The sequence below is a fragment of the Oncorhynchus kisutch genome, linkage group LG14 (assembly GCF_002021735.2).
Source record: "Oncorhynchus kisutch isolate 150728-3 linkage group LG14, Okis_V2, whole genome shotgun sequence".
Classification (NCBI taxonomy): Eukaryota; Metazoa; Chordata; class Actinopteri; order Salmoniformes; family Salmonidae; genus Oncorhynchus; species Oncorhynchus kisutch.
In genome coordinates, this window is record NC_034187.2 from 66,614,033 (window position 1) to 66,626,386 (window position 12,354).

The window sequence follows — 12,354 nt, forward strand, 5'->3', positions numbered from 1 at the left end:
GCGTTAGTGTGTGATATCACCGTGTGTGATCTTCCCCGCGTCAAGTGTGTCGATCGCTGAGAACAACTCTGTGACGTCAACCTCTGCTACTCCCAACGCCGTTCTCAAAATGGATGCCAGATCCTTTTCCACGATCGCCCTGTCCTCCTTCGCCTCGTACATCTGACCAGGGTCAGGACATAGGACAGTTATAACGTTTTATATAGCAGACGTTTTATATATTTTCTAGGTATTTCTATTATAAATGCCTTCTAAGAGCAGACAGATGTTGTAATGCTTTCAAAGAGCAGACATTGGGTTCTTATAGTGCTTCATAGGAACTGTTATAAAGCTTCATTGCCTGTCACTCACCCCAAAGGCCAGCCTGAGGGTGTCCATGGCTTTAGAGGGTTGACATGCCACAGACAGGGCTATCACATACTCCCTGATGTCGATCTGACCATCTCCATGCTTCAGAGAGGGAGTAAGGGAGACCAAGGGAGAGAGAGGGAGTAAGGGAGAGAGAGGGAGGGAGTAAGGGAGGGAGTGAGTACGGGACAGAAAAGAACACTAATGGTTATTTATTTCTCCTAATTTGATTGACTGACTGAATAAAATCAGTGTGTGTAGGACCCCATGTGAGTTATACACTGTGTTAGATATCTACCTGGTTGAAGAGGCTGTGTAACTCTGTTAGCATGTCCGTCACAGGTAGGTCGAGGTAATGAGCAAAGTCCCCCAATCCCAGTCTGTATCCCCAAAGCTTCCTGGCTTTGCTAGCCTGCTGCTCTAACACCGTATCTGTCGTCTCCGCTCTCAGCCTGCACACAGAAAAGACATGGTTTAGAAATACACATTTCCTACTGTCCAGGGTTGTGGCTAGAAGCTTGATTTTGTCCATTTAATGCAGCGTTATTCAAAGTCGGGCCCGCGAGAATTGCAGTGGGATTCACAAATTAAATATATATATATATATATATATATATATATATATATATATATATATAAAAATCGGGAACCAATACAGATTATTTTATGGGACAATATACAAACTTTATTGAGAAATAAATTGACATTTGATTGAGTAAATGTATGTATTGGCTGTCTTAATGTTGATAGGAGAGATGAGAATGTAATGAATTTAAGGTTATTTGTTGATGTGAAAATAAACATGTACCGGTTTTAAAGATGTGTCATTATATTTGGGGTGGGATGAATTTCTGGTGCCAAAAATGGGGTCCCTGCTGAAAAAGTTTGAAAACCACAGATTTAAATGGCAAAATCAAGTACATCTCAAATAATTTGAAATACTACACTTTCTAGTATCTGAATGTATTCAACACATTCCTTTGACATTGATCTGCCATTTTCCTTAGTACTATTTCCCAGTATTATCAGTAAACCCAGTAGTATTTCCTAGTAAACCCACTAGCATTTCAGTAGTATTACCCAGTATTATAACTAAACCCAGTAGTATTTCCCAGTATTATCAGTAAACCCTGTAGGATTTCCCAGTTCGACCAGTAAACCCAGTAATATTAGTCGTGGTATTTCCCAGTAAACCCAGTAATATTAGTCGTGGTATTTCCCAGTAAACCCAGTAATATTAGTCGTGGTATTTCCCAGTAAACCCAGTAATATTAGTCGTGGTATTTCCCAGTAAACCCAGTAATATTAGTCGTGGTATTTCCCAGTAAACCCAGTAATATTAGTCGTGGTATTTCCCAGTAAACCCAGTAATATTAGTCGTGGTATTTCCCAGTAAACCCAGTAATATTAGTCGTGGTATTTCCCAGTAAACCCAGTAATATTAGTCATGGTATTTCCCAGTAAACCCAGTAATATTAGTCATGGTATTTCCCAGTAAACTCATTAATATTAGTCGTGGTATTTCCCAGTAAACCCAGTAATATTAGTTGTAGTATTTCCCAGTAAAATTAGTCATAGTATTTCCCAGTAAACCCAGTAATATTAGTCGTAGTATTTCCCAGTTCGACCAGTAAACCCAGTAATATTAGTCGTAGTATTTCCCAGTAAACCCAGTAATATTAGTCGTAGTATTTCCCAGTTCGACCAGTAAACCCAGAAATATTAGTTGTGGTATTTCCCAGTAAACCCAGTAATATTAGTCGTGGTATTTCCCAGTAAACCCAGTAATATTAGTCGTGGTATTTCCCAGTAAACCCAGTAATATTAGTTGTGGTATTTCCCAGTAAACCCAGTAATATTAGTCGTGGTATTTCCCAGTAAACCCAGTAATATTAGTCGTGGTATTTCCCAGTAAACCCATTAATATTAGTCGTGGTATTTCCCAGTAAACCCAGTAATATTAGTTGTAGTATTTCCCAGTAAAATTAGTCATAGTATTTCCCAGTAATATTAGTCGTAGTATTTCCCAGTAAACCCAGTAATATTAGTCGTAGTATTTCCCAGTTCAACCAGTAAACCCAGTAATATTAGTCGTGGGATTTCCCAGTAAACCCAGTGATATCAGTCGTAGTATTTCCCAGTAAACCCAGTAATATTAGTCGTAGGATTTCCCAGTTCAACCAGTAAACCCAGTAATATTAGTCGTAGTATTTCCCAGTTCGACCAGTAAACCCAGTAATATTTGTCGTAGTATTTCCCAGTTCGACCAGTAATATTAGTCGTAGTATTTCCCAGTTCGACCAGTAAACCCAGTAATATTAGTCGTAGTATTTCCCAGTAAACCCAGTAATATTAGTCGTAGTATTTCCCAGTTCGACCAGTAAACCCAGTAATATTAGTCGTAGTATTTCCCAGTAAACCCAGTAATATTAGTCGTAGGATTTCCCAGTAAATCCAGTAATATTAGTCGTAGTATTTCCCAGTTCGACCAGTAAACCCAGTAATATTAGCCGTAGTATTTCCCAGTAAATTCAGTAATATCTCCCCAGTATGACACCCTTAAAATGTCAAAACGTGGTACAGGAGATCACTCATACCCTACCTACCCATTCAGACACCTAAACAAAAACAGAATGTACGGTTTTAGAATAAACATTTATAACATTTTGAAATGTTCTTATTCATTCAACATGAATGTTTTGTTACATCAGCAAAACAATTGTTTTTAAAAACTATTAAGGACCTGTAATAACGCTTAACAACCAATAGTAAAGTAAACTCCAACTCACCCGATCCTTCGCGCTAGTCTATTGAACTGCAGTAGGCTGCTGTTGCTAGGGACACGCATTGGGCCCTTTGCTAGGCTCAGCTGGCAGTCATCAAATGACAGGTCTGTGATGGGCAGCTCCAGGGCCCTATCAGAGCACAGAGAGAGCAGTCAGGATCCCCCCTGACATGTCAGATATACTGTATATGTGGAGGGCATTTAGAGAAGTATAAGACACACAGATAGCCAGATGTAAATGATGTAACCTGGGGAGGCCACACACACAACTAACTTGGCCATGATGCTTCTGACATTATTGGCGAACAGAGCAGGGTTGTTCTTCTCTTCCTCAGAAGGAGTGTAGAGAGGCAGGTACTGCATGGAAGGAAAAACTCATTGTTATCACCTGCCCATCTTCCATTTCTCTTTCTTCAAGAAAGATTGGACGTCCGTACGCAGTAAGACGCCCCACTATGTAACAATGACGTCATATTTGCTGAGTCCACCTTTAAAAAAAATAACCGTTACCTCAATCTCTATGGGGTTATGAAACTGGCACAGTGTCAGCCACAGTATCTCAAACCTGAGTGGAAAGCGAGAGAGAGTAATCAGCTGATTCAGAAAGAAAAAAGGGGGAGGGGTGATGAGAGAATAGAGATAAGTTGTGCAAGGGGATATTGTGAAGATTAACCACAGGCCTAAAAACACAACATCCCCGTCCAATCTAAAACATATTGCCAGATGTGTGCCGTTTTTTAATATTGATTAGTAATTGTCAAGGACGCACAGAAATCCCAAAATGTGTGGGGTTTTTGTTTGCAATGTGTATAGGCTAAGAGAGCGTCATCAGCTGTTTATTGGTGAAGTATTGTTATAGTGTGAGAAGAAAACCTATTTGGTGAGAATTACAACACAAGGTACAACATCCATTCTAGCTCCTAAAGGGGCAGTTTTTCTATTGCTATTTATTCTGCTACCAATCAAATTTACATGTTAATTGTATCTTCTGATTACAATTATTATGTCTCATATTTTCCCCCATTTGCAATCTATTAGCTTCCAAAGTATAAGTACTGTAAGTATATCTAGCTGTCCGATAACGCATTCTGATTGAATGGCTGGTCTGAACTTTGTAAAAACAGAGTACATGTTGGGAAAAGATCTTGGTTCCTTTCTAAACATAGCAATGTTAATGCAAAGAGGACTCTGTCCACAAAATAGGTGAAGTGAGCTGGCTAAAGAGTTGAGTCCTCATTCAAAGGCAGTGTGAATACAAAGAGAACAGAGTTCACATTAAAGAGGACTGAGATCGGTTCTTTTAAAGAGGCCCAAATGTGAAAACACGCTGAGAGAGAGACAGAGAGACGGAAATAATGAGGAAGAGATACTCACGCTCCAGGGCCTTGCCATGTCCACGTGATCGTATCCTGTCGGAAGAGGAAATTAGTTACACAGCAAGAATGGGGCCTACACAGAGGCTGCATCTCAATACTGTACACTGGCTTCCTCTCCTCTGCGGGCCAGACACACAGACACATGAATAGGGATCAAATCGTACGACGTACATCATTGTCCGTTTTTGTCCGTCAAAAGTGCAACTCAAGCCAACTATTTTCAGACGAGTGCCAACGAGTTTCACCTGTCGAAAGACAGACCATTTGTGCATTTGTCAGACAATCTCTGTTGTCATTCATCTGTCAACAGATAACTCCCATTGAAAAAGCATTGGCTCCATCCGAAATACTCAAACACGAAATCACAGTGTGCTCATGGCCTCAATGAGTGACACACAGCAGGACTGGCACCTACAGAGGCTGCATCTCAATAGTCTACAGAGGCTTCCTTTCCCCTCTCATTCATCTACAATGATCTGAAAACTATGTACAAGTGAAAGCAACTTGGGGCATCATCTATTTGAGACTTGCTTTGACATTTGTTATTTTGTGTTATCACAGGTCAAGAGGAGAGGACGACATTGTAGAGATGAAATATCACTCCGCACGAGTAGGAAGCCACTCAAAACGGACACAGACTGAGAAGAGAGAAACTAGGGCCTCCCGGGTGGCGCAGTGGTTAAGGGCGCTGTATCTGGTAACCCAAAAATTAAAATAGAGAGTGCTGTACTGCACTGCCAACTGTGCCACCAGAGACTCTGGGTTCGCGCCCAGGCTGTCACAACCGGCCGCGACCGGGAGGTCCGTGGGGCGACGCACAATTGGTCCAGCGTCGTCCGGGTTAGGGAGGGCTTGGCCGGTAGGGATATCATTGACTCATCGCTAACCAAGGTTGCCAGGTGCACGGTGTTTCCTCCGACACATTGGTGCGGCTGGCTTCTGGGTTGGATGCGCGCTGTGTTAAGAAGCAGTGCGGCTTGGTTGGGTTGTGTATCGGAGGACGCATGACTTTCAACCTTCGTCTCTCCCGAGCCCGTACGGGAGTTGTAGAGATGAGACAAGATAGTAGCTACTAAACAATTGGATAGGGGGTAAAATGGGGTAAAATTTAACACACACAAAAAAAAAAAGAGAGAAACTGTCAAGGGACGGAGGGAGGGAGAGGGGAAGGAAGGATATGGAAAGGAAAGTAGGCATGGAGAGAGGGTGGTTTGGAGGAGAAGCGGGAGGGAAGGAGAGTAGTAGGCTGAGGCTACCTGGCCTGCGCGCAAATGTAGACCTATAAAATGTGCCCATTTGGGGATCTGATAGTATTTCTGATTGTCTTAATGCACCACCACTGTGGAACTTCTCAAAGTGATAAATTCTTCACCTCAAACAGCAAGCTTACCATTCTGTTGGGGTAACGTAGGACTACTGGTTGGACTGGAACTGCTGGAATGAAGGCCCCTGAGAGAGAGAAATGTTACCGAGTGAGCTCGAGTGTGTGTCTGTGCGTATTTGTGTGTGTGTCTGCGTATGTGTGTCTCTGCGTATGTCTCTGCGTATGTGTGTGTGTCTCTGCGTGTGTGTGTGTGTGAGCATATTCATAATCTCCCATATACCGTATACCGTTTATTTGGAAATAGACGGTATTTCTGATTGTCTTAATGCACCACCACTGTGGAACTTCTCAAAGTAATAAATTCTTCACCTCAAACAGCAAGTTTACAAAGTCTGTTCTTACATGAATTGAGAATGACATTAGTTCCTTAACTCAGCCTAGTTGAAAAATCTTTCAAGCCCTCTTTCAATAACCACTCACCGTGAAAAGGGTAAAAAAAAAATCTAATAAAAGTCAGCGGAAACGTCATAAAATAGGCCTACCTGATTATTTCTTATCCCTTGCGCAAATAGCCTACAGCTATGTCTGTCTGGAGCAGACTGGAGCAGGAAACTGAGGGCCCAGAAAATGTTACACAATGTTGCAAGTTCGCTAGTGCTAGCTTCAGATTGGACCAAGTTAATAGTTGACACAATGTTTTAAGTTCCTTGCAGACAGGCCATGCATAGCCAATTAGATTTATAGAATACTTATTTTTTATCAAGATATTTTCTACCTACAGGCTGCAATGTTATTTGTTGGCCTTATGTAGGCTGTTTATATAGTTGGCAATGGCAATAGAAGTTACTTTGAGAAAAATGTTTAACTACAGGATAATAATTTTGAGATACGAAGACTATTATAAATGAAAATAAAACTGTTTGACAAAAATGTGCACTTAAAAATAATAACTGGTATGCAGATCGGTAGAAAAGGTAAGATAAATTGTCACTCCAAATGGTAGGCTATTCGTAGCATTACAGCAGGAGCTTAACAGCAGTATCTGCAAAGGCCAGCAGCAGTAGGAGGAAGAGGGTCGAAAGAACAGACAACTGAGACAGCCCTAGGACAACAAAAAGCTGATAAAATGTGCAGTTTTGTCACACAACACAATGCCACAGATGTCTCAAGTTGAGGGAGTGTGCAATTGGCATGCTAACTGCAGGAATGTCCGCCAGAGCTGTTGGCAGAGAATTGAATGTTAATATCTCTACCATAAGCCGCCTCCAATGTCATTTTCGATCTGTCTAATAAAGCCCTTTTGTGGGGAAAAACTCATTCTAAATTTGCTAGACCCGTCTCCCCAGTGGGTTAGGCTGGCTCCCAAGTGGGTGGGCCCCTGCCCAGTCATGTGAAATCCAAATATTAGGGCCTAATGAATTTATTTCAATTGACTGATTTCTTATAACTAACTCAGTAAAATCATTAATTTTGTTGCATGTTGAGTTTATATTTTTGTTCAGTATAAATACCTGCAGTTAACTTGTGTCATTTCACCTGTCACATAACTGTTCATAATGAAACTTAGCGGTAGACCCCAGTCACCTTATGTTTGTTTACAAGCACACAACATTAAGAGACTGGAGCCTTGGGAGTCACTCACTTTTGTGCAACATGAGTCAGGTGACGTAGTTAAAGTATGGAATTCACAACCAAATGTTTGCCAGCTAGATGTATTATAACTATTAAAGTTAACTGTCTAAAATGTGCTAAATACTCTGTAGTTGTGCTTATGGTTTGCTAAATGAGTAGCTAGCTAGTTAGTTATCGAGCTAAGTGGTTGGATCGTTTCATAATCAAGCTGTGCTTGGTAACAGCAGAGAATCTCCTCCTGGATCAAGAGCCTTGCCGTCTAATATTTGTTTTGCGTGTGCAGCAAACTGTCAGTAGCATTTTTTAGTTACTTGTATAACTTGATGAGCTGGGATGTCTGCCCTGTAAATTGTTTGTCAGAGACTGTATAGAACGTTCGCAATGACTTAGTTAGCATTTAACTAGCATTCACCATGGGATTTTACATGGACTTATTAGCATTGCTAACCTTCACATTAGAGACTCAGTGGGGTTTGAAAACCGTGCCCTTTGTGTTCAGTGCTGCTATTACCAAATAACCTGGGATGGCATAAGGTTGGTATGAAGGTATGACAATCTGGACAACGCCCAAGCCTAATTCACACTCGGTGGATGACTGACATTCTGACAACCTTCTGTGTGTGTGAGTGTGTGTGTGTGTGTTTAAGATGACTGACAACCTTCCCCCTGAGGACACACAACATCAAAATCCTGTGTTAATGGTTACAGTGTTATACAGTAGTACAGCCTGGTCATGAAACTGCTGGAGACTACCCTGACCTCTGGGTGCAATGGGACCATTACCACTAGGATACTGTAGGAGTTATGACTGGCTGATTATGTAGGAGAGGGATGAGGAGGTATGAGAGGGAGAGAGAGGAGAGAGGGGGCGAGAGAAAGAACGAGGGGATAGAGAAAGAGGGAGAGAGAGGGGCATATGCATGTGAAGATCGGTGAGATTGACATTTTAGTACAGCAGAGAGGAAGAGATGAGGGAATTCAGAAAAGAGAGAGAAGATCAGACAAAAGTGAAAAGAAGGGAAGATGAAAATATGATTGAGACATGTATGCCAGGGCTGTTTGGCAGAGAGCCAGTGAGTGGACTAAACCAGAGACACATTGGCCACTAAATCCAGACAAGACCGAGGTACTTATTGTTGGAGCCAAAGCACAGTGAGAGAATTTATAAAGGTAAAACACCAAGTAAAAAAACCTAGGTGTTATTCTATTGGTTTTTAAATCAATCCACGATTGTGCACCCCAATACACGTCAGACATGTTTTTAAGTTATGTACCCAGTAGGTTCCTCAGGTTCTCTGGCCTTTTAACTATCCCAAAGCCTAGGATCAAGAGGAATGGAGGTGTATCCTTTAGTTACTATGCCCCCAGCCTCAGGAATAGCCTGCCAGAGAACCTGAGGGGGACCAAGAGGCATGGGGAGACAGCCTTTAATTACTATGTCCCCAGCCTTAGGAATAGCCTGCCAGAGAACCTGAGGGGGACCAAGAGGCATGGAGAGACAGCCTTTAGTTACTATGTCCCCAGCCTCAGGAATAGCCTGCCAGAGAACCTGAGGGGGACCAAGAGGCATGGGGAGACAGCCTTTAGTTACTATTCCCCCAGACTCAGGAATAGCCTGCCAGAGAACCTGAGGGGGACCAAGAGGCATGGGGAGACAGCCTTTAGTTACTATGCCCCTAGCCTCAGGAATAGCCTGCCAGAGAACCTGAGGGGGCCCAAGAGGCATGGGGAGACAGCCTTCAGTTACTATGCCCCCAGCCTCAGGAATAGCCTGCCAGAGAACCTGAGGGGGACCAAGAGGCATGGGGAGACAGCCTTTAATTACTATGTCCCCAGCCTCAGGAATAGCCTGCCAGAGAACCTGAGGGGGACCAAGAGGCATGGAGAGACAGCCTTTAGTTACTATGTCCCCAGCCTCAGGAATAGCCTGCCAGAGAACCTGAGGGGGACCAAGAGGCATGGGGAGACAGCCTTTAGTTACTATGCCCCCAGCCTACTATGCCCCCAGCCTCAGGAATAGCCTGCCAGAGAACCTGAGGGGGACCAAGAGGCATGGGGAGACAGCCTTCAGTTACTATGCCCCCAGCCTCAGGAATAGCCTGCCAGAGAACCTGAGGGGGACCAAGAGGCATGGGGAGACAGCCTTTAGTTACTATGCCCCTAGCCTCAGGAATAGCCTGCCAGAGAACCTGAGGGGGCCCAAGAGGCATGGGGAGACAGCCTTCAGTTACTATGTCCCCAGCCTCAGGAATAGCCTGCCAGAGAACCTGAGGGGGACCAAGAGGCATGGGGAGACGGCCTTTAGTTACTATGCCCCCAGCCTACTATGCCCCCAGCCTCAGGAATAGCCTGCCAGAGAACCTGAGGGGGACCAAGAGGCATGGGGAGACAGCCTTTAGTTACTATTCCCCCAGACTCAGGAATAGCCTGCCAGAGAACCTGAGGGGGACCAAGAGGCATGGGGAGACAGCCTTCAGTTACTATGTCCCCAGCCTCAGGAATAGCCTGCCAGAGAACCTGAGGGGGACCAAGAGGCATGGGGAGACGGCCTTTAGTTACTATGCCCCCAGCCTACTATGCCCCCAGCCTCAGGAATAGCCTGCCAGAGAACCTGAGGGGGACCAAGAGGCATGGGGAGACAGCCTTTAGTTACTATTCCCCCAGACTCAGGAATAGCCTGCCAGAGAACCTGAGGGGGACCAAGAGGCATGGGGAGACAGCCTTTAGTTACTATGCCCCTAGCCTCAGGAATAGCCTGCCAGAGAACCTGAGGGGGCCCAAGAGGCATGGGGAGACAGCCTTCAGTTACTATGCCCCCAGCCTCAGAAATAGCCTGCCAGAGAACCTGAGGGGGACCAAGAGGCATGGGGAGACAGCCTTTAGTTACTATTTCCCCAGCCTCAGGAATAGCCTGCCAGAGAACCTGAGGGGGACCAAGAGGCATGGGGAGACAGCCTTTAGTTACTATGTCCCCAGCCTCAGGAATAGCCTGCCAGAGAACCTGAGGGGGACCAAGAGGCATGGGGAGACAGCCTTTAGTTACTATGTCCCCAGCCTCAGGAATAGCCTGCCAGAGAACCTGAGGGGGACCAAGAGGCATGGGGAGACAGCCTTTAGTTACTATGTCCCCAGCCTCAGGAATAGCCTGCCAGAGAACCTGAGGGGGACCAAGAGGCATGGGGAGACAGCCTTTAGTTACTATGTCCCCAGCCTCAGGAATAGCCTGCCAGAGAACCTGAGGGGGACCAAAAGGCATGGAGAAGCAAGACTGAAACTGTGGACAAAAAGAGATCTTAAAAGCTTTGCTTTTCCTTATGGTGCTTTTTATTTGTTCAGATTTGACTGTTATTCTTTCGTTTTTTTAAATCCTCTTACTTAAATATTTCATTTTATTTTCATTGTTTTTATTTGTTTTTTCCTGTGACGACCATTGTATTGCATTTCTGAAATGTGCCGTATAAATCAAAATGGATTTGGACAGACAACCCAGAGTTAAACTGAAAGCTGGGTTTCAAGGGGCAACACTATACAGACGGGAACACGCTTAGATAAACAGGGATTTACAGCTCCAGTCAGAGTTGGTCAGTGAAATTCCTAATATATAACTATTTACCTTTGCCATAGCCCAAAATATAACAATGTTACTCCATTGTTTACAAACAACAATGTATGTCTATCCTTGCATCTGGAGCCCTGTATGAACTTGTGGCGACATTTCCCAAGCTCCAACCCTAGCCCCAACCCTAGCCCCAACCCTAGCCCCAACCCTCAGCTGTATACCATCACAAATGGCGAGGACACCATTTTGTTGTTTTTCGTTTCCCAGAATGTCGCTTAACTGAACAGGGTGAGACAGGTTTAGAAAAGCATGGCTTATGGGGACAGGACAGTGACACAGGGGTAGAACAGAAGGGATTACTCTGTGGGAACAGCTACAATGAAGAGGGGTCACTAGTGGGAACACACACACACATACAAAGCGACAACACACACACACGCTGAACAGAAATACACACACATGGAAGTGCACATTCAAGACTCACATACACAGTGACAGGCACAAGGGGTGCAATTTTCAAACCCCACTGAGAGAGAGGGCGAGACAGACACACACACACACACAGAGACAGAGAGCGACAGCGCGAGAGAGAGCATGCGCGCAAGAGAGGTACAGCGAATGAGAAACAGCGAGCGCGACAGACAGACGCAGAGACAGACAGACGCAGAGACAGACAGACGCAGAGACAGACAGACGCAGAGACAGACAGACGCAGACAGACGCAGACAGACGCAGAGACAGACAGACGCAGACAGACGCAGAGACAGACAGACGCAGAGACAGACAGACGCAGAGACAGACAGACGCAGAGACAGACAGACGCAGAGACAGACAGACGCAGAGACAGACAGACGCAGAGACAGACGAGGACCTGGTCAGCATAAAGAACACATACCAGGCTTGAATGTGATGAGGCAGGATCTGTTGGTACACGTCCCCTCTGGAAATATCATTATCTGAAAACACACACAGTACAGTACACACATGGGTACTTATCTAAATACACTGTACATTGAATTAGACTTCCAAGATTGAGGAAGGTTGGTCTCTACGTTACCTGAGGCCATTCCCCTCCAGCGTGGGCTCTGCGTTTGATCTCCTCAACCGTCTTCTTGCGAGAATCCTGGTCCGACCGCGACACGAACACTGGCCTTATGAACTTTATCAGAGCTGGTGGGGCAGGGAGAGACAGAAGGGGATGAGGGAAAGACATTGGGGAGAGAAAGAGGAATGATAGATTAGTGATTAGCACAGCATAATATCAATATAACTATAATAATGTTATAATGACAATATGGTCATCATTAACACCTGGTCTCACCACCTCATA

At 44.4% G+C, this 12,354-nt stretch overlaps 1 protein-coding gene across 2 annotated transcripts in view; it reads right to left on the bottom strand.

The window, feature by feature from the left end:
- The window catches only part of LOC109903460 (lysophosphatidylcholine acyltransferase 1), a 35,510-nt gene that overhangs the window by 1,919 nt on the left and 21,237 nt on the right, over positions 1–12,354 (bottom strand). Inside the window, exons 4-14 of one of the 2 annotated variants that reach the window (XM_020500196.2) lie at positions 12,082–12,194; positions 11,920–11,980; positions 5,900–5,958; positions 4,508–4,542; positions 3,644–3,698; positions 3,408–3,490; positions 3,138–3,263; positions 2,955–2,966; positions 647–800; positions 352–450; positions 21–162 (exon numbers count right to left, since the gene is read on the bottom strand). In XM_020500196.2, the coding sequence (XP_020355785.1) occupies positions 21–162; positions 352–450; positions 647–800; positions 2,955–2,966; positions 3,138–3,263; positions 3,408–3,490; positions 3,644–3,698; positions 4,508–4,542; positions 5,900–5,958; positions 11,920–11,980; positions 12,082–12,194 (939 nt within the window). The remainder of the gene's footprint in view (positions 1–20; positions 163–351; positions 451–646; positions 801–2,954; positions 2,967–3,137; positions 3,264–3,407; positions 3,491–3,643; positions 3,699–4,507; positions 4,543–5,899; positions 5,959–11,919; positions 11,981–12,081; positions 12,195–12,354) is intronic. The other variant, XM_020500195.2, reaches the window with a different exon arrangement.